The sequence below is a fragment of the Hipposideros armiger genome, unplaced genomic scaffold (genome assembly GCF_001890085.2).
Source record: "Hipposideros armiger isolate ML-2016 unplaced genomic scaffold, ASM189008v1 scaffold_707, whole genome shotgun sequence".
Lineage (NCBI taxonomy): Eukaryota > Metazoa > Chordata > Mammalia > Chiroptera > Hipposideridae > Hipposideros > Hipposideros armiger.
The window spans coordinates 841,029-866,394 of record NW_017732057.1 but is presented as its reverse complement, the minus strand read 5'-3'; the positions used below and the strand labels follow the sequence as shown (position 1 = coordinate 866,394).

The following is a 25,366-nucleotide window of genomic DNA, read 5'->3' as shown; positions in this document are numbered from 1 at the left end:
ATATGTGTATACAGTTATCTTTTCTCCACACCCTCCTCAACACATGTTGTTTTTTGTCTTTTTGATAATTTCTATTCTAACAGGTGTGAGGTGATATCTCATTGTGGCTTTGATTTGTATTTCCCTGATGATTAGTGATGTTGAGCATATTTTCATGTGCCTGTCTGGCTATTAGTAAGTCTTTGGAAAAAAAATATTCACTTGCTCTACCCATGTTTTAATTGCATTGTTTGTTTTTCTATTGAGTTGTGTGAGTTCTTTATATATTTTAGATATTAACCCCTCATCAGAAAAATTGTTTGAAAATATTTTTTCCCATTTCATAGGATGCCTTTTTATTTTACTGATTTGTTTGCCATGTAGTAGCTTTTAAGTTTGATTAAAGACCACTTGTTTATTTTTGCTTTTGTTGCTTGCATGGGTTTCAGTTTTTTGTCATATCCAAAAGTCATTGTCAAGATCAATGTCAAGGAGCTTTTTTTATGTTATTTTTCTAGTAGTTTTATATTTTCAGGTCTTATATTTAAATCTTAAGCTCAATTTGAGTTCATTTTTGTGAATGACTTAACATAGAGATCCAATATGGGGTTATTCCATTTTACCAGCACCATATTGGTTTATTAATGCGTCCTGTGAACTTGATTACCATGAACCCAACTTTGAAAAATTTCCAGGTTCCTTCTGTCAAAATCAGCTTTCTGAGACTATAACTAAAAATCATTCTCATGCCTTATGTAAGTAAAGCTCACCATGCTTCTTGGCAACCAGTAGGCTAGCTTTTCTCTGATATACAGTTTGCTATTATTGCCTTTCTTTACTATTTAACAGCACTCACCATTTTGTCTCTAAATGGCTTTCTTACGTTAAGTAGTATATGGAGAAATTATCAGAAGTTTCTGCATACCCAGAGAAACGTGGATTATAGAATGGGAATTAGCAAGGAGAAGTGGTGAATCAGTAAAAAATCACATGAATAAAAACAGGCTCTTGGATGACATTAACGACAATAAGAATATTAGCAGGAACTGGTATTTCCCGAGTTATTCTATGCACCAAGTGCTATGTTAAGCTCTTTCTGTGGGCTCATTGATTCCTCCCAGAAATTCTATGAGGTCAGGATAGTATAATACATAGATTAGGTGAATGAGGACTGTACACATGATGTCACTTGTCTATGGTCTAGCTATGTCTGAACCAAGACTTGGTACAAGGTCTGTCTCCTGTAGAGACAGAACTCTTGACTATTCACAGGCCTGATCCTAAAAACTAGTGACACACAACTAGTTCCACTGAGTGGGGAAATCAGAATTAGAAGTGTTCTAATCACTAGGTGCTAAATGAGACAAACCGTTACAGTGTCCATCTGCACTCAAGGCCAGGTTAGCCTATCTAAGACCAGAACACTTTCTACAATGCAGGCTGTTTTAAAGTTTTGCATTAAACATCAGAGACCTGTATATTACAGATACTGGAACGAAGACTCAGAGAAATAAAATGTCTTCAGACATATCCCTTAGGAAGTAACAAAGCACAAATTTGAACTGAGATCTTCTGAGGTGAAGGCTTCCTACTTTCCTAGCTGTCTCCCTGTTTGGAAACCAAAGACCAAGCACTAAGTTATATAACAATCTCCACACTAAAGGTACAATTTGGTGATGCATCTGTTAGGAAAAATTGAAAACAGAATAGAGCTAATAGTTGGGGACACACAACTAACTGACATGAGATAATCAGAGAACAACTCATGATTCTATATAATTAAGTGCTGAATTATTAGGTAAGGATGAAGAAGCTCAGAAGAAACTTCCTGTGGGCTGGTATGTTCAGGGAAGAGATGGCACATTAACTGGGCCTCAGAGAATGTGGAAGATGAACAGCAGGTGGAGAACATTCCCAAAAAGAAGTAACAAAGAGAAGTAGTTTTGGTTATTTTTGTGAGGCAGATAAAGGACTATATTCTGACCCAAGCTGAGAGTTTGTGCTGGGAAATCAAGAGAAATCTGGTGGATAAATTAGTTTAGGCCAGATTATGAGAAATTTTTTTAATGTTTAATTTTGTTTTACCCATACATTTACATAACTTTACATAAATGCATAAATGTGGTAATAAACTTGCTTTTGAATATATAGACATTTTCTTTTTTTCCCTTTTTTGGCTTCCTTCTCTTTCTTTCCTCTTTTATCCAGCCATATTAATCCACACACCCATCCATGTGAATAAACTAGTATGTAGCTTTCTACATATTTTCTCTTTGTTCAAACAATCAGACTTCATAGTAGCATAAATCATAATTTACCATATTGCTGGGTATGAGTTGTGTCTTCAGTGTTTTGATACCAAGACCAATAAAAAAATAAACACCCTGACATTTAGGTCATTATTTAAAACTGTATTATTTGGATAGACTTCTAGGACATGAATTATTTGTAAAAATAGGCTCGAATGTTTCATAGTTCCAAAACATTGCATGAAAGAATGCTTTTCTCAGTATCCCTATAAAAAATAGGTATCATATCTCCTTTCCATTTTTTCAAAAGAGCCTAAATGTATATCTTACAATTTTAATTTATATTTCCCTGACTACCAGAGAAAATATTTTTCCCATTTTAAATTATTTATGATTTTTTTAAATTAGGATCAGATAATATGATCTATAAATGTTCTACATTTTCTTTTTCTTTTTTCTGTTTTTCTTTTTCCTTTTTTTCCTCCTTTTTATCAACCAGGGTTCAATCAGGGTAGCAGAATGAGAAACACTTTAAGCATTAAAGAGTGTTGGTTTATTATAGGAATAAAGACTTACCCAATTGTAGGAGTTTGGGGAAAATAATGGTTCAGAGAGAATGTTGGAGCATCAGAGAAAAAGCACTAACCAGCCCTTCTGAAGCACTAGTGTGGCCGACAATTCAGAGCTTATTAAGTAATTTTGGGGACTGTGATGGAGGGCTGATAGAGCAACCTATGGAAAGGCTATTGCCTTTGTATCTGCTGGTGGCTTGGCATTTCTTTGGGTAACAAAAAGCTGGACACGGTACCAGGAAGCACAAGAGCTGGCTAGAATCGGTCTGTGTCTCTGTGTTCTCTCATTGCATCTAAACACAGTGACCTTCAGAGTGCAGTGGCTGTTGGTTTCCTTCTGCATTCTTGATCTTGCACAAATTTCTCTTTTGACCAGCTACAACCTGGAACTGTGCAGGGGAGGAAATTCTGGAAAACATAGTTGTAGCTTAGCAAAGTTAACACAAAACAGACATGACAAAGCTCATAATCAATGTCTGTAAACGTCCATAAAATATAAAAATAACATATGTACTTATAACCTTTTGTTAAATAAAGTTGATGGATTGTAGTAACACTTCTGGATCTTTATTCATTTGTTTATTTTGGTCTACTGTATTGTTTCAACTTTAGAGATGTATATTATCTTTCATTGCAATTGCAATCTTATTAATTTCTTTTTCATCTTTATTAAATTTATTGGGGTGACATTGATTAGTAAAATTATATAGGTTTCAAGTGTACAATTCTATAATAAATTATCTATATACTGCATTGTGTGTTCACCACCCAGAGTCAGTTCTCCTTCCATCACCATATATTTGCTCCCCTTTACCCTCATCTACCACTCCCCTCCCCCTTTACCCTCCAGTAACCACTAAACGTTGTCTGTGTCTATGAGGTTTTGCTTGTTTGTTTGTCTTGTGTGTTTGTTGCTTTCAGTTTTATATCCCACATATGAGCGAAGTCATATGGTTCTCGATTTTTTTCTGTCACACCTATTTTGTTTGGCATGATAATTTCAAGATCCATCTATGTTGTCACAAATGGCACTGTTTCATCTTTTCTTATGGCCGAGTAATATACCATTGTGTATATGTACCACATCTTCTTTATACAGTCCTTTATCCAGGACACTTCAGTCGTTTCCATGTCTTGATCACTGTGAATAATGCTTCAGTGAACACAGGGGTACATATATCTTTATGGATAAATGTTTTCCGATTTTGGGGGTAGATACCCAGAAGAGGGATTGCTGACTCATGAAGTAATTCCATTCTTAATTTTTGGAGGAAACTTCATACTGTTTTCCTTAGTGGCTGTGCCAATTTTCGTTTCAACCAGCAGTGTATGAGGGTCCCTTTTTCTGTACAGCCTCTCCAACACTTGTTATTACTTGTCTTGTTGATAATGGCCATTCAAACAGGTGTGATGTGGTGTCTTACTGTGGTTTTGATTTGCGTTTCCCTAATAGCTATTGAAGTTGAGCATTTTTTCATATATGTGTTGGCCATTTGTTTCTCTTCTTGGAAGAAGTGTCTGTTCTGGTCCTCTGCCCATTTTTTAATTGGATTTTTTTGTTTTTTTGTGCTTGAGTTGAGCACGTTCTTTATATCTTTTGGATAATAGCCCCTTATTGGAGGTGTTTGCAAATATCTACTTCCATTTGGTTGGTTGCCTCTTAGTTCCCTTGAGATGGTTTCTTTTGCTATGTAGAAGCTTTTCAGTTTGATATAGTCCCAATAATTTATTTTTGCTTTTACTTCCCTTGCCTTTGAGGTCAAATTCACAAAATCTTCTTTGAATCCAAGGTCCATAAATGTAGTACCTATATTTTCTTCTATGCATTTGTTGTTTTAGGTCTTATGTCTATGTCTTTGATCCATTTTGAGTTAGTTTTGGTATATGGTGACAAATATCAGTCTGGTTTCTTTCTTTTGCACATGGCTCCCCAATTTTCTCAGCACCATTTATTGAAGAGCCTTTCTTTTCTCCATTGTATGTTTTTTGCTCCTGTGTCAAAATTATCTTTCCATATATATGTGTGTTTATTTCTGGGCTCTCAATTCTATTCCATTGGTCTGTGTATCTGTTTTTCTGCCAATACCATGCTGTTTTGATTATTATTGCTTTGTAGTATAAATTGAGTTCACGGAGTGTGATACCTCTAGCCTTGTTCTTTTTTTGTAGGATTGCTTTGGCTATTCAGGGTCTTTTGTGATTCCATACAAATCTGATGATAATTTTGTTCTATTTCCTTAAAAATGCCATTGGATTTTGATGAAAATTGTATTAAATCTGCATACTTCTTTGGGTAATCTGGCCATTTTAACGATGTTGATTCTTCCAATCCATGAACACAGAATAGCTTTCCATTTCTTAGTGTCTTCTTCAATTTCTTTTAATAATAAATTTCTTCATTATTTAATAGTTTTGCTTTTGTATTTGAAGCCATGTGGTTTGATACATAAAATATATAACTGTTATGTCTTAGTTATAAATTATACCTTTATCTTTATGTAATGTGCGTCTTTAATATTTTATTCCTCCTTATGTGAAACTCCATCTTTACTGATTAATATGTTAGACTTGTTTACTTTTAAATTTGCTTTTACTTGGAATCACTGTGATCACCACTTTATTACTTTGCCTTAAATAATTTTATTTATTACAACTACATATCTTGATTTTAATCAAATATAACTCTCTGTCTTTTAGTGGAAAAATTAGTTTATTTATATTTGAAATGTTGCTTGATACACTTGATTTACTCCGTCCATTTTGCTTTGAATTTATTATTTATATCCATTGAGTATACATTTTCCTTATTTTTCCTTGTTTGATCCAGGTGCAATATATTTCATTTATTTTCTGCTTGGACAAGTTCCAGTTCTTTTCTCATTCATTAAATGCAACATTCATTTTCTTGTTTTCATAATCAGATGCTTTAAAACAAATTATTTTGTCTAATATGAATCTATTTGCCTCTTGTTTGATCCCCTCCCCAATAAAAAAGGGTCTTAAGATTATTTTCACTTTCCAGTTTTCCAGTTTTCCTTTCTCATTCTCCCATCACTCATTATACTCCTGTGATATTTTTACTTCCCCTACTTCCAACTACCTGGATTTGTTGAGAGAATCAACAACTAGTAAGAACTAATTTTATATTATTTTCTTTCTCTTTAATATCTTTTGATAGCTCTCTGTGAGTATCCCTGAAAAGTGTATTATTATCTACTTGAAATTAATTAGATAGATAAATAGATAGATAGATAAATATTTGATACTACTATATTTTACTTTTTTTTATTTTACCTTGTGGTCTCTCCTCTGATTCATTTATTTCTTATTTAGTAGTCTTTCCTTAAATGTTTAATCAAACAGATTATGTAAATTATATATTCCTCAAATTCTGCAAATCTTCAAATATCTTCCTCTACTTGAGAGTAAAATATATGTGGTCTAAATATGTGATTCTGGGATGAAGTCATTTTTATCATCCATCTAAAGAAGCTATTCTAGCTTCCAGCATTGCAGTCTCTGATGTCAGTCTCTCTTCTTGTTTCCTTAGCCAATATTTTACTGATTCTTAAGTGACAAAATCTAATTTGGGCATTGGAAAATATAGTCACTGGAGTTAACAGGGAAATTTTTCTGAAAGGAACAGTATGCAAATCCCTGTTTTTATTGTATAAATTGTAACTGTATAATTTTTTTCTCAAATGTTCAACCATTGTTTTACAATAGAATATCACGCACTTGAAAAACTTGGAACTGGGCTTATATAACCATTTGCTATCTACTCTTAAGTAATTACAAAGATGCACTGTTTCTTCTGGTATAAAGCTTGCAAAAACTAAAAATATATATCCTTACTGAATTTGGCACATAGAACCCAAGCATGTATTTGTTAAATGTACTGAAAAGAAAATATGTAGCTTTCTCCTATTACTTGTAGAAATGATAGGAAGGAGGAAGAAGAACTTCATATGATTTAAAGGATGATTGCTAAATGTTTTTCAAAGTGACACGATGTCATCAATATTCAGTGATGCTAACAGATTCTTTAGAATTACTTTTATGAATACAAAGGCTATAACTGACACACTGTTTATTGATACATAAATGGTTTCAAGTTGCCAATGTTGATTTTTAAAAATAAATTTAGTGATGCCTCATTATATATATGTTAAATAATTAATTCACTAATGTTTTCATTGTATAAGTTTTGTTTTGGCAAACTTTTTTTTCTCTTGCTAATAGTACAGTGTTTAATTTCAGACTTCACTCAAGTTCAGATTCCCACAAAGCTTCTCTTTGTAAAATTGAAGCAAGGGGATTTTCTATACTATTTCCCTTCAAAGTGAAAAGAAGAATAAACCTGGTCAAACCACCTATAAGGATTGTACTTATGAGGTCAGAGCACATGAAATTCTCTTCCAGCAGACAAGAATCTTAGACTATGAGAGGTATCTATTCCATGAGCCTTATTACACAAGAGATACCTTGGGCCAAGATGACAGTTATTTTCACACTGTTTGACAACATGCCAGTTTATATACCAGGATAAGTGTGATGGCTCTACACTTCCCAAGCAATGCCTTCCTTCCATGTTCCTCTGCTAGGTTAAAACGGTGGCCTCCACGGCCAAATGATGATTTTTTTTTCAATTTCAAATCAGAGCTCTCATTGGATTAAAAAGGCATGATGACATTTTGCATCCAGATTATTTTTAAATACTTGCTCTCATTTTGTATTTCTTTTTTATATTTATTTTTCTAACATAGAGAATACATATTTGAAGGATAAAGTGACCACATTGCTTACTATCCAAACCAGGACACTTTTAAAAGTCTGAGGCTATTAATTACAATGTGACAAAAGGCAACTCAGAACATAAGGTCCCTCTAGGAATGAATGGAGAATAAGGTTAAAATATCAGTAAGCAAAGTGAAAAAAAATTCAGTTCACTCATATCTCCTCTAAGCAGATTTATCCATATTTTGAGTTGTATCATTACAGATAATCTACGCCTATATAGGGTTTTTTTTGCAAAAATTGATCTTGTACTGCAGTCAACTTTGCAGCATGTTTTTATTAATAAACAATGTACAAGGAGCCTTTATTGCAGTAAATAAATATACACATACACTATTTTTTTTAAAGGATTGCTTAGCATTGAGTTGCTAATCTCCTTGAAAAATGACAAGCCTACAGCTGAATTGCCCCAGCTGGACTGTTATGTTCAAATAGAGACCACAGTGTGTTCATAATCAGTCACTGCAGCTTCTCAGGGGTCAAGCATATATTACCTCTGAAAAGTAAATAGGTAATTATAAAAACTACCTTCATTCCCACCTTCCTACGATCAAACACCCAAACAACCAGTACAGCAGAGGCCTAGACCAGTCAGCCAGAAGCATCAAGCTATCAGAAGAGACACTAGCCATAAAGAACTGGTACCACCACACCCAGAATTCCAGCTGAGTATCATCTTTGTTCCAAAGGGTGCCAATTCACCAAAATGTGGTGTAGTGGTTGATATGAGCAGAGGATCAGTTTAAGTGCTTACTTCCCACACTCAACTCAGAAGACATAGAAAATAAATCAATATTTATTACACTTTTAAATTCAAAAAACAAAACAAACACAAAAAGTCTTTATGAGATCATTTGCCTGGAAGAAGTAAATGGCAAAGCAATGCAAACAACAGTCTTGCATGCAAATCTTGAAAGGCATTATTATACTGGACGTATATTTGAATGTTTTATTATTAGACTCGTTTGACAAATAAAAAACAGGAGTTGAGGGCCCTGGATAACCACTTCTTCAGTAAATGTGTATTTGGTTAGCTTTTATGTGTCAAATGATCTTTTTGGAGCTGTGAGAAATAGAAACGTGAGTCAATACAAAGTCTTCCTTAAAGTATTTTATCTAAACTAGGAGAAAAGTATGAGCCTACTTTCAAAAGCTTGTATGTATAATGCATGGTAGAAACACAGTAAAAATGCCATGAAGTGATGTTATTCATATTCTGTAGGAATTGGAGAAGGTTAAATCCACATCTAACTGACTTTATAGTAGGCGGATGTGGATAAAGGAAGCCTTCACCCTGGAAATGGCATTGCCCTGGGGTCTTGAAAGATGAGTTGGGCTTGAGTGAACTTATGCATAGGATGGGAGTTCTAGGATGAGGAGTCCAAGTGAAGAACACAGCAGCAGCAAATGCAGAGCAGCCTCTGAGGAAAAAAACCATTGTAGGATCAGAAGAGTTCTTAAAAGAGACTTCGAAACAAGACTGGAAAGTGCTGAGAACAGACCATGGAGCTCCCTGAATGGTAGAATAGTGAATGTGGACTTGATTTAACAGGCAACTGGAAAAAGTAATATAAGTTTTCAGCAGGGGCATAAGATACAAATGTTGTTTAATCCATCATTACCCCTCTAACATCATATATAGCCATTACACTACCATTGACTATATTCCCTATGCTGTACTTTATATCCCGAATACATATATTGGGGGTGCCAAGAAAAATGTATACAAATGGACACTTTGGTCAACGTTGCTCAAGCAGTGGTTCACCGTAATCAGAAGTGTCTGGACGCTGATGGTAACCACTTTGAGCACCTCTTGTAATTCAAGAAATCAAACAAGACTTGTATTCATCTTTTATTATTGAAATATAATGAGTATTACAATTCTAATAGATTTTTCCTTTCTTAAAATGTGTATACATTTTTGTATATATAAATGTGTATGCCCACACACACACACACACACACACACACACACACACACAGAGGGTGCCAAAAACTGACATTCAATATTATTCTACTTTAGCTTCAGGTGTACAGGGCATTGGTCAGTCATCTACACCATCTAAGAAGTGATCTTCCTGCTAAATTCAGTACCCATCTGTCACCCTATATAATCTTTACAAGATTATTGATTATATTCCCCATACTGTATTTCACATCCCTGTGACTATTTTGTGACTACCAATTTGTACTTTCTAATCCCTTCACCTTCTCCCCCACTGCCCCCAATCCACTGACATCTAACTGTCAGTTTGTTCTCTGTATCTATGAGACTATTTCTGTTTTGTTTGCTCATTTGTTCTTCCACATATAAGTGAGATTACATGGTATTTGTCTTTCTCAGTCTGACTTATTTCACTTAACATAATATTCACTAGGCTCACCCATGTTATTGCAAATGATAAAGAAATTTTGGTATACTTATACAACGGAGTATTACTTTGCTATAAAAAGAATGACATCTCCCTTCTCTAATGCTGTCTTCTTAAGCAAATCATTTTGTGTTCCTGTCTCTTCAAAATACTCTTTGCTAAGACCACATCAAGCTAGATTCAAAGAAGGTAGAGGCTGCTAATTTTCCTGCATTGCCTTCTCTTCCTCTGATATCTATCAGGAATGTTTTAGAAGGCTTCTCTGCACATACAGTCTGGATATCAGCAGAACTAATCTGCTTAATTCTGTTGTTGTACTGTCACATATGGCCAGGAACCACACAGGCTTTTGGGGAAGCAATTGTTAAATTGTGCTCCACCCTCGCATTTATCACAACATGGTTTTTTGAAAAGCTTGTTTGTGTCTTTAATATAGTATGGATAGCAATTAGAACCCAAAAAGTACTTAATATATTAATCAATGTAAATACATAAATATAAATATGTTTTTAAAATATGAAATGTTATAATATGCTTTCCTTGTTTTACATAAGAAAGAAGACAATTGCTCAGGGTACTAAACAATCATTCATTGCTTTATTTACTTATTCATTAGTAAGCATTTATCAAGCTTGTGTGGCAGAAGCTGTGCTGTTTTTTGAAGAAAAAGATACTCTACAGTCAAGTCTGTCTTCTCTCAAGGAGACCATAGTCTCTCTCTGATGACTCCCAAGGAGATCTCTCTCCCTCTCTCTCTCTTCCCTAGTCTTTGCAGATAAACTCATTATCAACATGATTTGGCTATTTCACGTTGCCCATTAATACCTTACATAACTGGGCTCTACAAAGGAAATAACTGCAAAGAGATTTTCTATTTCTATTTCCATTTAGCCAGGAGAAGCAGACCTGCCAATTTCAATTTCAATTAAGTCAGAGATTAAAGATGTAAAGAAGTTGTGATAGAATTCTCATAGTACCTATGATAGAGCACAATACAGGGAAGCGCACAATTGCCTAAGCCTAGGTTCACATATCAGAAATCATTTTCTTCAATTATATATCAATTTATTTATTTACGCTTGGTATACTATATGATATTAGTTTCAGGTGTACAAGATAGTGATTTGACATTTGTATACCTTACAGTGCGATCTCCACACTAAGTCTAAAATAACAATGTCACCATGCAAAGTTATCACACTCTTACTGACTATATTCTGCTTCACCTTTTTCACCCATCAAAGCAATAAAAAGCCTTCTAGAGATGCAAAGGATAGAGTCCTTACCTCTCCAGGAAGCAAAAGTTAGCACAGGGCCTGATAAATTAATTACTTAGGAGGAGGACAGGAGACAGGTGTTGAGCTGTGGGAGGGCGAATGCTGCAGAAACCTCAACGAGGAAAAGAAAAAAGAAAAAAGAAATCAGGGTTCAAAACTGAAAAAGAAAGAAAAACATGAAACTGTACAAAGATAGATATAGATACGGAGGGAGTTTAAAGCTATATGTATATAATAAATATAAAATCAATATATATCATTTGTAGATAGTATGAAAATGACAGAAAAATATGGAGGTATAAAAAAAAATTACCTACCTCAATCTTAACTTACAAAAGTAATTTTTCTGGATATTTTGGTGTTTCTTTCCAGACTTTTTTTTTTCTGTTTTGAAAAGCATAGTCAAGATCATACTATATATGATATTAATCATTCTCTCTCTCACTGAAAATTTTATAAAATAAATATTTTCTCATCATTAAAATTTGAAGCTATTTGAAACCAAAAATAGAAAGAAAACAACAACAATCAGTTTAGCCTTCCTTAATGAGGCTATTTAATATTTATTCCTAAACTTTATTTTATCCTAATTATCCTAATATTTATTCCTAAACAGTGGAGATGTCAGTATCAAAATATTTCCTTCCTCAGATCAGAGGAAGATTTATTTTTCAAGAAAGTCTTTGCTGAAGCCCCTCTTTCTGAATTCCCCACTTCCAAAACATACACAATATCTCCCTACACACACACACACACACACACACACTTTTCCTTCTCTTTGCATTTCCTTTCCTGTAAAGCAGATGGTGCTTGAAATTTCCTAGGCCCCTCACAAAGCTGTTCCTCCAGCATGTTCTTCGAATCCCCTGCTAGTCAATCTGTCAGTCCAGCCTAAAATGTTTCTAATTAAAAGCAATCAAATTTATGAGCAGATAATGTCATCATAGCTGCACTGCACAGGTTAAGGTGCAAGGTGTTAGAAATAATACTAAACTATTTTGGGGGAGGGGGATTAATTTTTAATGAGGTCCAAATTTTTTTTTTAAAGGAATTGTGGTTTCGGACCTTGAATTTTTTTTTTAGATTTTTTTTATTGGGTAATTGGGGGGATGGGAACAGTGATGGAGAATTGGGGGAAGGGGAACAGACAAGTTTCTGTCGTTTTGTTCTTCAATCTAGTTGTGGAGGACGCTGCTTCACTGGCCCAAGTTGGCACCATCATTGCGCTCTTCCCTGGCGAGGCAGATCAGTCGCTGGCTTCTGGACGGCCGCTCACTGCGGCTGCTGGCTGCTCACGCTGGCTGCTGGCTGCTCACGCTGGCTGCTGGCTACATATGATAGCCCATGGCAACCCACTGCCACAGGGACTGCAGCCTACGCCGTCGCCAGTGACTCACTCGCCAGTGACTCACGGCAGCCCAGCTCCAGGTTGAACTGTTGTTCAGCATCTTAGCTGTAGAGGGCAGTGTCACTGGCCCTCATATATGGGATCTGAACCGGGGCCCTCTGGCATCCCAAGCGAGTTCTTAACCATTGCGCCACTCGGCCGGCCCAATGAGGTCCAAATTTTTAACTCATTTCCAGCTCCAGCATGTACATCCTTGCCTCCCGCTGGGTTATGGGTTAGGGAGTTGGTTGGAGAATATCAGATATCCACAGAAAGAATACCAGACATCAGCAGAAAGAAGAGTTTCTAGAAAATTGAAGATGGTACCTATGCCTGGAAGTGTAGAGTAGAATTACAGGTTTTCAATTCTTTCAACTGCTCCTCCTGATCATAAACTGAATTAATGTTCACATTTCAAAAATATTTCTGGCTTGAATCCCAGTGATTTAAAAGGGCTTTAAAAAGAGTGATCAGATCCTCAAGGGTCATAATTATAATAATAGTATCTCATATTTATCAGGCATTAATTTCCAGCTATGAACGACCCCTAAAATACATTATCTGATTTAATCCCCACCTAGAAGGTCTGGGTTGTATTCGAATCCAATGAGTTGGTTGTATCAGAATGATCTATGAGTTGAGTTGTATTAGAATTTTAACTGCAGTGAACAAAACATAACAAAATCACCTTCAGACAAGTCATTTATTGTTCAGGGTTTCAGTGCTCTCTTCTATAAAATGCCTCTAAAATGAATCTTTGTGGATAAGGTCTCTGGTGTTTGTTCTAGATCTTCAGTTGGAGATAAACACACAAGGAGATCACTCTTCATAACCACGTATTTATTCAGTGCCTGCCTGCAACCTGAGCTCTTACTGATTGCTCAACATTTTCCTGCTGGAAGCACCATTACCCTTCGTTAAAGAAAGTTGTGCATTTTTTGCTGTACTTCCCACTGAGAGTAGAAGCCAGTTTCTCTCTTCTTGCTTCAGATGTCTTCAGGCCCAGTCATTGAAAACTGAAGAGACTCTGACTCAGAGTCACCAGGCTGAGCCTAGTCAGCCTACAGAATGCCGTGAGAGAGAGTAATAAAGTGTAGTTTGGAGTCTCTGCTTTCACAGTGATTTGTTATGCAGCCACATAAAGCTGGAACATCTGTTTGTTCAAAGCCACATTCCCTTTGCTGCCCTTGTATCATGCACCACATGGGAACATCAAAGACTATCAGATAGCAGCTCCACCTGTTCGAGGTTCTGCAAATTTTGAATCTCTGCATCTCTCTCTTTCTCATCTGCCTTTATTTGGATCCTTCTTCTGATTCTCAGTTGACCTCACAAACCTTCAAAACTCAGGCAACAATAGACTCTTTTGTTGTGTATCTGTTCAGTAATAAGTTCCCTCTTCCAGGAGGAACTTAGGAGGTTTGAATGTGGCAGCAGTGATGAGAAAAAGATCCTGTACTGAAAATGTGTTGAGCTGACTCCTAATCCTTGATTAGCTACTGAGGGTTGGCCTTTTGAAAATGACCTCACCTCTTTGGGAAGCAGGTACCTTCACTTTCAAGGAAGGCGATGGCATATGTGATCTTGAAAATTCTTCCTAGTTCTGAGCTTTGGTTTCTTTTGTAATATTAGAATAATTACCTATTTTATAGGACTCTCATGAAGGTTAAATGAAGCATCACGGATAACTTTTTTTCTCCGCATCTGTAATAAATGGTCCAATGTCACTATCATATGAGTCAAAGCCTCAATAGTTGAAGCACAAGAGGACAACTGAAGTGTGATGCACTGGACATCTAACACATCTTATGTAATAAAACCATTCTACTAGATAAGCAGAAACTATCCATAGTTTCCGTATTCAAGTTTAAGAGAGAAAGACGCAAAATGTCTCTGTATCTGTGGTTGCATTCCTCTCAGAGAAGAGCTCTCCTGCAAGTGCCAGTGTTTATACAGCAACTTCTATAAAATTAATGCTTATGCCCATATTTAACAACCAGCCTCAAAACTTGAAAAAGAGGGAATTGCTAACGGCTCTGGAGATTTGTTGGGACTTATTCACCAGTCACTAAGGTCCTCTCCTCCCTCTCCCAGCAAACCCCGCGCAACTCCCACCCACGCTGCGGCATTGGAGGCAGGGGATGCGGGCTATTCCGCAAGTAGCCACTACGGGGAGTCGGAGGCTGGACCGCCCTTAAATGTTGCCATGACAACATTGGGCGCGCAGCCTTTGGAGCGAGGCGCCCGCTAAAGCAGGTGTCCGATTGCAGCGCGCTCCCGGAGGCTCTGGGATCTTCTCCGAGTCTGGCTACTATTTCTCCGCCTCCCTCTAGGACAGCTTCCTAACCCGGCGGGGACGCACAGAGTGAAAATGGTTCACCATTCAGGCTCCATTCAGTCCTTTAAACAGCAAAAAGGTCAGTTGGAATCGGTCCCCCCTCCCTGTGGGTGTCACGTCCCCCTCTGCATGCCCTTGCAGCCGTGTAGAAGCATCCTTTCCAGGTTAATACAACGCAGAGGTGGAAAACTCTGTGAAGTTCTTTTTTTTTTTTTTCCAATTGTTCTTTGTGTCAATGCCTCTTCACTCTGTGTCCAAGATGAGTCTGATTTCTGAGCCTCTGCACAGTCCTTGGGAGAAGCGGAATCCGTCATTTCAGGGACTTCATTGAATGTGTATTTGTGCTAAGACTGTTTCAATGCATTGCAGTAAGCCAGCTTAGAAGGGCTCTCCTGCTAGCTCTGAGGTTTGGACATGTTTGCCTCAGGCTGTGATGCAAATGGCTAATAAGCTTCACACAAGCAGATCTCCGATTTGAGAAGCTTTCACACAATCGTAGGATAAATGAATTTTTGTTTTGGAGAGCCCCAGAAGTTGGCCTGTTGAAGGGGCTCTGAAACTTTCTTGGAAAACTTTATTTTTTTTTGTCCCTGCCCTATGCTTGATTCTTCTATGTTTCATTTTTGTATTTGTTGGTAGGTTCCATTTCTAGGGGCTTTATATTATCTTTTTCAGCTTCTAGTTCAGGTTTCTCCCTGGATGCAGTGGTAAGTCTATATATTCATAGTCAAATCAAGAATTTTTCTAAGTTATCCTCACTCTGTTCCTTATTTTGTTTTAAAGCCTTTTAATGGAGCACATTTATTTTGAGGCATATTCCCAGTTTGCTGGAGTTGGTCCAAAAAACATTTATTAAACCGCAACATTGCCATTTTTTTAAATTTATAATGGTTGTTATGCCATAGTTGACAATATGCTAAGATAAGTGAATTCTGGAATGGTAAATTTGCTCATTCAAAGTGAAGTAAATATTTACTTAAATATTCCAACTACCCCCAAATGTCATATATATATATATATATATATAACATTTTTATATATATATATATATATATATAACATTTTTGTCAACAGTTGTTTCTGTGTAGATCTTTGACTTTTTTTTAAGCAAAAATTGGATGGACACCCCAGGGATAATTTAGTAGGGATTCCTGTATTAATCAGACTGAGTGAGCTTTGAATGCCATAAGTTATACTCTGTTCAAGACCTCTAGGTTCTTTCAAAAATATGTTGAAATTAAGAGTGGATGAGAGTGGGATGAGAGACTCTCCAGGTAGACAAAAATTTCAACTAGTATCAATTCTACTTCAAGTCTAAATGTTCCAAAGAAAATTAAGTTGCTTGAAAAAGTTGTGTTCTCTTTAGTCATTATTTTAAACACATACAAACTTTCAACATGAAAACAAAGATTATAGGAACTTTGCACCAGCTTCATGTAATATCTTCCTCTAATGCATGGCTATGTGGACTTATTTCTTAGACCTGGAACCTTGAAATTGCCCCCACAAAATTTATTATGTATGGATAATTCTGTTTTTAAAAGCAAACAATTGCCAACTTTAGGACCAACTGTCATTGCTCAATGTGAGTGATAAAAAATTTTGCAAGTCCTGGCATTTCCTGTTGTTTCTTTTATGATGTATTGTGAGGCATTTATTTTCAGGTTTTCCTTTACTTTTTGATACAAAAGGCAACATTAACAGAAGGATAAATAGTGAGAGGAGAAGGGATAGGAAGGAAGTACTATTAAAGTGGTTCTGCTTAATTCCTTCATAACCCTGAATGGGCAGTCAAAAAAAGACACACCAATTTGAGGACTAGCTATTTTAATTTTTTAAAGAGAAAGAAGCAAAATAGTATTTGAAATGCTTTCTGACACAGGAGACATGAAACAGAAAACTTATAGGGGTGCTTTTTGCCATAATATTAACCTAAAAACTGCACACTAAAGGTAGAGAAAATTCTGTATTGGAAATCTGGAATCCTAAAATTTAAGCTTGCCTTTATAACTAGCTTAAACATGATTAACTTCTTCAGACTTGGCTTCATATAGAATATGAAAAGACTGAACACCAGACCTCTTTGGCCTTTTCTCTCTCTCTACTTTTGTCTATGGGGTTGGGCAGGTGGCAGTGCAACAGCAGAGATTTCTTCCAGGGCCAGGTATAGAGTAAAGCCCTGCTTTTAGTTTACTTTTACGAAATAATTTAGCTGAGTAATCCAGTTTATGGGGATTGTTTTTGTTTTAATCGAGTGAGGTCAATGTATTTTTTGTTGTTGGTGTTGGTTTTATATGTATAAATATCTAGAAATAGCTTAGGATATCCAGAAAACACCCTTATTATAAGACAAAATGTTTCCACCCTCACTTGAAAAACAGACACACTGTATTTATACGCTGCTGAAGGCATGGAGATTTTCCCGTGTATGTGACAACTGGTAACAATGAATCCCTGATCCAAATCCCCTCACTGATATTACTCAGTCCTTTTCAGCACATTAGTATAGATGTCAGAGTAGTTATCTGTAAAATGAAATACTGTGTGTAAAACTAAATTTCTTCATTAATTTAATCCATGGTCTTCAGTTTTTGCTCTGGATTTTAATCATCCATGTCCTATTTACAAGTTACGTTTTTTTTTTACATCTCTAAGCCCCAGTTATCGCTTCTGTGAAATGAAGATAATAAGATTTACCTTGCAGAGTTGTAATGTACATAGCAGTTTGTCTGGCACACAATTGGGGCTCACAAAATTGAGTGAAGAATAATAATAATGGTACTGATTCTTTTTCCCAGTTCATCCATCTTTTGTTGATTCGTTAGAAGTCAAAGAAACCCTTAATGGTTCCCTTGTAATTTTTGGCCCTTCATTTTTTTTTCTTCTCCGTTTTATTTTAGGGGTTTATCTTAAGGAAAACAGTGGATTCCAGACCATGTAAAGATAGTTCCTTAGAATAGTCTAGAGTTACAATCACAAACTACCCAATTCTTATGCCCCCCACTCAGGAAAACTTCCAAAATTCTCATAAACTTAGGTATTCAATTCATTTCATAATTTTAAAATTCCAGTGCAAAGAAATGATGTTTATTCACTCTCCACTCAACCCATATTTACCCGGTTCTTGCTGTGTGCCAGGCACTGTGCTTAGTGATGGTATATCAAGAACCTTTTTATTCCTGAACGTATTGCTGCAAAACCCTCCTACCTCAGAGAACTTTGTAAAGTAGGAAACCTGAGAGCTTTGCTGAAGGCAGCCTTTCCACGAATTGGAAGCAACTGCATTTTGCTGGGAAAATGTTGACATTTAGGTTCTTGGGAATGCCAGATAAGTTGTGTTTCTGAAGAAGACATCCATGTATATTTTTGAATTTTTATTCCACTTTAATTAAATTCTAGATTGCTTTATTAAGAAGCTTAGTAAGTTAGGAAGTAAAAAGTGAGAGTCCTTGCTGGGGAGGCAGTTTATTTCTGAAGCCCCAAGGGTAAATTTGAGTGTATTATGCTTACAGACAACTGGGAGTGTGTGTGTCTTTGCCTTAGTACATATGGGAGGAACACATTAGCTGGTAAATCAGCAGCGATTTCTGGTGGAATTCCAACGGTGCTTCCCAGCCTGGCTTGCTCTGTTTCACTTGATTCGAGATGGATTCATGCGTCATACAATTGTGGGCGAGAAAAGGACAATGCTAGTCTGGTTTCTGGTAGCTGGTGTTTACCAATACATCTAGCAAGACTTTCAGGGAAACCATAGGTCACACCAAACACAGCCTGTCCCCAACGACCTGAGCTTCATAGGCTCTGCTGAAGCTGCTAAGTGATTCATCATTATCCGAAAGAACATTTGGGTGCTTTTACTAATTCCACAGACTCAAACACTTCCTACTCAAATCAGTGGTTTCATAATAATAATCTTTACACTTATTTACAAGGGGATTTGTAGACCATAAAGTACTTTCATTGTCTTTTTCTCTAAATCATTCACCATTGCAGGTGCTCACCTATAAATCTTAGTGACCATCCTGCTTTGTACCCCGTTTTCTACTTCACAATACCCAGTGTTGATGGAAATACCTAGTTTCAGAATCTGATACCCACTGTTTAAGCATCCTTTTACCCTCACTGATATCTTCAGGATCTAGACCCTTTCTATACTCTTACCCTGGTGAAGTCAGAAAAAAAAATCTGAAGCCATTGACAGAAATTCACTTACACATGTATATGAACTCTCCCTGGTAGGTTGGTAGTCTGTTCTTTTATTTATGACTGATAAAGAGAAGGCATTGTTTATTATTATAAGAATTCTCATTGTTATAAGAATTCTCATTGTTATAAGAATTCTTATTATTATAGGAAAAAGCATCAGGGGAGATATTGTAGAGACAGAAATTATACTTCTCTTTGGCTAGTACTGAATATCAACCTGGATCATTATAAAGAATTGAGTGTCTACATTAAATTTTCTACTTTGTCCTTAATTTTCACCCTTTCCTTTTTTCCCTTCCACAGGAGATTTCCTAGGTATTTATAATTCCAGTTCCCCATTAGACTCTCTCAGTAAGGGTTAGCAAAACTGTGGAAAGAGTATAGAGATATTTCAATCCCCAAAGAAAATACATATATCTGGGACCATTTCTTTAAAAATCCTTCAGATCTCAAATGGCTCAGAGGAAATACTGTATTTTTTTCAAAGTAAGAACATTGATGTTTGAAATGATGACTTCGAATTAGCAGAAATAGTAATTGTTCTGCAATAAATACATATCCTCTACTGAGGAATGAAGAGAAGTGATCAAATTTAAAAGAAATGCCATTCAAAGTGATAATGTAAAACTTTGAGAGTTTTATCTAGAAGTTATCTAAAATATCACATTTCTTGAGGATTCTAGGAGCTGAAGTTCTCATTTGAATCTAGGATTTAACATTATCCTCTACACATGGATGTTACTGAAAAAAAAATATTGGGGCTAGATGATTACACTGGGGGTGCCAAAAATCTGTATACACATGACTTGTATTCATCTTTTGTTATTGGTATATATTATTACAATTTTAATACAGTTTTTTTCCTTTCTTAAAATGTGCATACATTTTTTTGGCACCCTCTGTATAAATCAACATATCCAAACAAACCCAAACCTTTAAAAAAAAGCATTGAACAGTTCAACCTTCTTCTGTTTATTACTTTAGTATTTTATAATTGTGAAGATATTTAGAAAATATTAATGTAAAATCTGTGGATTAATGTCAAGTAGTTGTACCTTGATGAAAAGAGCATTGCCTCACAGTTCTCTGTGAGTGAATACTATCTCTACCTCTGTAATTTTTGTTTATTTACCTTTTCTGGGCTATGGGTTTATTATCCAAAATTTTGAAGTGGTAATCCCCACCTGTCAGGATTATAATGAAGGATAATAATCAGTACTGTTGTCCAGTACTGCTATTGGACAACAATAGCAGTAGCAGCCAATATTGTGTGGACGCTATGACTACCCACTGTCTCAAAAGCTTAAAAGGCCACTGTATTACTTTATACCCACTAAAGCTTTAGTAGTTAGATGTATTACCTTTTCTATTTTCAAAGTGAGGAAATGGAGGTTTAGATGTTATATGCATTTGCCAACTTAGCTCCTAATGAGTGGTAGAGCTGGGGTTTGTACACAGCCCTTCCCGACTCCAAAATCTACCTTTCTAACGACTCTACATTCCACGAGGAAGCCTAACCTGCTGCAGGTTCTTCGGAGGGAAAAAATATAAGTGAAGCGGCTGGAAGACATCTCGGTCCCATCTAATTTCCACCACAGCTGTCTATAGCTTCTTCTCTTGTTCTTTTTCATCTCTGCAAAAATATCCGAGTTCCAGGCAGACTTCTGTGATTTCCAAGCTTGATCATGGGCTCTCCCTTCTGTGTCCTCAGTAAAATGAAAACTTGAGACAGAATAACCTCCATGGTCCCGTCTGACTCTGCAGTTCATCAAAGGTTACAGTCGTGTGAAACCATATTTGAAACCTGGCCGTGCATTAGCACAACCAACCCCGCTGCCTTTTCAGCTATTGCCTTTCCTCCTAAATTGTACTGCAAAGTGGCAGTTACTTGAAATTCTGTTTGGTTTTAGCCCAACAGGCATGTAAGAAGCCTGCGCCAGCTGCTGGGTCCAAATTCACCAAAAGATGAGTCACCGGATTCAATTCACCGCTGCACTATAATTAATTGAGCTGCAGTTGGCCCGGAGGAGAGGGCTTCCCTGTGGGTGAAATTAGGTGGATGGGAAAGTACATTGCTGAAAGTATTGTGCAAATACACTGTATTAGATGTGGTACACATTTTATCATTACGTTTCTAGAAAGTTAACAGGCTAACCAAAAGGCACCTCCCAAAAATAATTCCTAAAATTGTATGTATTTTCGGTTTGGCTTTGGAGCACTATTAACAGTAATTGAGAGGTAGGGGTGGCTACTTTGCAAATTGATACGCAAAGGTCTGCTTTAAACAGTTGCCATCATTCACTAGTATATCGAGCAGTTTGTTTCATCTACCTTAGCTCATTTCCCTCAACTATAAGGTCAAGGTTTCCCAAACTTACAAGATCTGAAGTTCTTGTTAAAATGCAAATTCTTCAGTCCCTCCAGCTGTAGCATCTCATCTCCAGGGAGGAGACTAGGAATCAGTATTCGTAACAGACACGCGTCCTATGGGACTCCTACCATTGAGCCCATTTGAGAAACAACTTTGTGAAATAATAATATAACTATGTAAGCACTGAGTGAGAGAATGAATTTGAGTAGACTGCAGTAAGTTGTAATTAGATGCTTCTCTGTTATTAGTGATGACAAACTATATAGATTCTAGGTAGATTGAGCTACCTATCTACATGCATGTAGTGCAATGAAAACATAACTTCCATGTATTTCTCATATTGACTGTAGTACCCCGATCCTTCCGTTCTAAGGTTTGATGAGGTTCCTAAATGGGAGTTGTTATATTGCTTCATTTACTGGACATTTCAGTAAATACGTTGTTCAACTTTTAGGGACAAGCGCTCAGACTTTGTCCTCAGTTCTTCTGTCATGACCCAAATGCTGTGAGTTTTTCATCTTTGCTCTAGGTGTTTTAGTTCCTATTTTTTACTGTATAACTTTTTTGCAAAAAGAGAGGCTTTGGTGAATACGTTTTTATAATGAAATACCTCAGAATGGCTCCTTTAGTGAAATACCTGGTAAAATTTTACATGTCTCCTTGATTTATTTACGTAAAGAAAAGGTGTGTCAGGCTTGTGTTTTCTTATCATTCACAGTCATAATTTAAAGTCACTGTGAGAAAGGCTTATGTGTGAAAAAAGAAACAAGAATATGGACTCACATAAAATGAATTGTGTTTTAATCTTAAGACTATTATTACATAGTGAGTGATCGGGGGCAAGCTAACTAGTTTCATGGGGTTTCAGTTTTCTTACGTATGAGATCAGAATAATAATAATACATGCTATTATTAAATGGTTTTTCATTGCCAGACATGCTTTAAAGTATTTTGTTGGGAGTAACCCCCATCTTCATAAAAACAGATTCTGTTAATGTCATTTCATAGATGAGGAAACTGAAGGACAGGAAAGTTAAGCAAGTGTTCAAGGTAACAACTAGGAGAAGTGGATCCCAGATACCTATCTGGCAGGTAGAAATGTTCCGTGGGTTCCAATTCTGTATGCTTAGTTCCTCCTATAGGGATCGCTATATAGTAGGCTCATTACTTGGTAACTAGTGTTTTTATAAAGCATCAGTACTTTTTTTCTTTAACTTTTTTTTATTAGTTTCAGGTGTTAAAAGCAACTTAATAGTTAGGTATTTATACCCCTCACAAAGTGAAAACCCCCCAATCTACACCCCCCTGACATCATATATAGCTGTCACAATACTATTGACTCTATTTCCTATGCTGTGCCCCACATCCTGTGACCATATATACATTTATCATCTACCTCTTGCCTTTTTTGCTATTTTTCTGATCATAAAAATGTCTAAGACATTCCAATATGATATAGGCTTATAGTTGAAATGTTTCTACAAAACATAAACCAGGGCAAGTCAAATTTAACACACTTTTCTTACAGTTAGATTTCTTTTAAATTGTGGCATGTCTATGAATTTCAGTGTAGCAAGGGTTTAAATTTAGAAAACATAATTATCTAAAACTAATCCATATATTGTTATATTCTGAATTCACATTTATTTCTGATATAACATTAGTATTTTCTGATTATTCATGATCTGTTACTATGCTTATAAAAATTATAGAGCAGTATTAATTATGGAGTGAAAGTATGGAAATGACAACTAAGAAGAATTTTGTTCAGGTAGGGTTCCAATTACATCCTCGTCACTATATATTTTTTTACCTATTATAATATGAAACAAAAATATTTAAGATGTCGATCACTAGAAGTAGACAAAAAATTGGGGGTGTTGTACAATAAATTCAAATTTCTTCACTGAGGAAAATATGCTTTTTTAACATACTGTCTTTGTTCCAATGCTTCCTTTTGGCCACTAATATTTTTAATGATGATTGTCTGTTTCTTGCACATTGCTCCAAGATGAGTGAGTTGGTGGTTCACACCACATTGAACAGCTAAGAGTTAGTCATAACTCTTACCAGATGTGAAGAAATCACCCACTCAGACATTTTTATGCCCATTTAGACAACATTACTCTGGATTATAAAGCATGGATAGCAGTGAAGTATATAGTCCTTATAAATTCATGGTTTCCAAAACTTATTTCTACATGCTGTAAAAAATACTATATAATGATATAACTGAACAGTGAATAATACACAAGGCTATCCTGTCGAAATATAATGTTCAAGTCATAATTCTTAAAATTTTCTTCATATAATTTGAGACCTGCATGGGCCTTGAGTATACCACATTGTCTTTGAGGATGGCATGATTTAATATTGAAAAGTCAAAATGGATGGGGGGATTCTGAGTCTTTCTCTGCTTCAAACCTAGTCTTGAGAAACCTTACATAGCCAACTGGAAACAGGGCAATCAAGGCTTTCTTTGAAATTATCTACTATCCCTTCATTCAGCCAAGATAAAAACCTTTGTTGTGAATGATACCCAACAGATACATAGGTTAATATATTTGAATTTTATGTCTGCCAATAATTATTTTGTCGGATTTAAATCTATTCTTTAACTTCTCCGTAAATGAAAAGATATTATCAAATGTTGACTGAACACTGTTTAAAATACCTGTATTAAAGCCGTGGAGGATTTGTAATTGAATTTATTGCATGCCACTCGTCACTGTGTGCTTGGTGTGCATTAACTCATCTAATACTCTCAAAAAGCCCATCAGAGAAGGTACTATCAGCTCTATTTTACAGATAAGGAAGTGAAGGCACCTGTGAGGCGCAGAGTTTACCCAGTAACATAAGAGCTAGGATTTAAACCACAGTGTGGCTGTATAACTTGTTCGCTGAAACACTGTAAGGAAACAGACTATGAAGTAAGTTGCATATGGCCACATAGCTAATATGTGGCAAACCTGGGAATAAATCTCATGGACTTGCTAGTGCACCATGAGATACAGTATGTTTAAGAAGAGTTGTTTGTTTCTGCCATAAGTTACCCTGAAAAAATGGGATTAGAAAAAATAGTTGATTGATTAACAGGTATGATGAACACTCCAGGATATGATCTTTGTATGTCATGCAAAGTGGAAGGAGTATGGGTGCTTAGGAAACTTAGTCAGTGACAAGATACAACAGGGATCTCAACAAAGAATCTTTCCGAATTTCTGTTACAGCTTATATCTCACTTTTTATAGGATGGTCACAATATATAAAGATTTTCTTATCATTTCAGAAAGATTCCCTTCCAATCCCATGCTATTATTCTAAACCACCTTCTCCCAGAATACCCAACCCCATTTAGTCACATACCCTCCAACCTCCCCTTTTAAACCTGGATGTGCTGTTTGTACTGTTATTTCCCCTGGATATGAATAGTGAGTGTTCAGTTTATGTGTACTGGGGTAGGTGTCCTGGAATGGGAAATGACAGGGACCAGGAAGCATGACGTGCCTTACCTTAAGTCCCAGGATTCTGTGTTTCTGCAAATAGTTACTGAATATCTACTATGTTCCAGGCGCTATGCTAAACATTGAAAGTATAATAGTTGTTATAATAAAATTTGATATCTGCTGAGGAAGCTCTGCAAAAATTTATGCCCTTGTCCATCAATACGCATGGTATTTCAACATAGAGCTATCTCTTAGCCAATTATTTTTATTGAAAAAATAACTGGCTGTCATCAGTTTGGACACCAGCTTTAGGCATAAAAGTGTTCTTTGGTCAGGGAATCACTTAAAATTTTGAAAGCAAGCAAACAG

General features: G+C 36.1%; 1 protein-coding gene across 1 annotated transcript in view; it reads left to right on the top strand.

Moving 5' to 3' along the window:
• The first annotated feature begins 14,818 nt into the window (after positions 1 to 14,818).
• Positions 14,819 to 25,366, top strand: part of ANO3 (anoctamin 3) — a 257,121-nt gene continuing 246,573 nt past the window's right edge. The window contains exon 1 of the mRNA XM_019627091.1: positions 14,819 to 15,053. Within this exon, the coding sequence (XP_019482636.1) occupies positions 15,008 to 15,053 (46 nt within the window). The 5' untranslated portion in view covers positions 14,819 to 15,007. The remainder of the gene's footprint in view (positions 15,054 to 25,366) is intronic.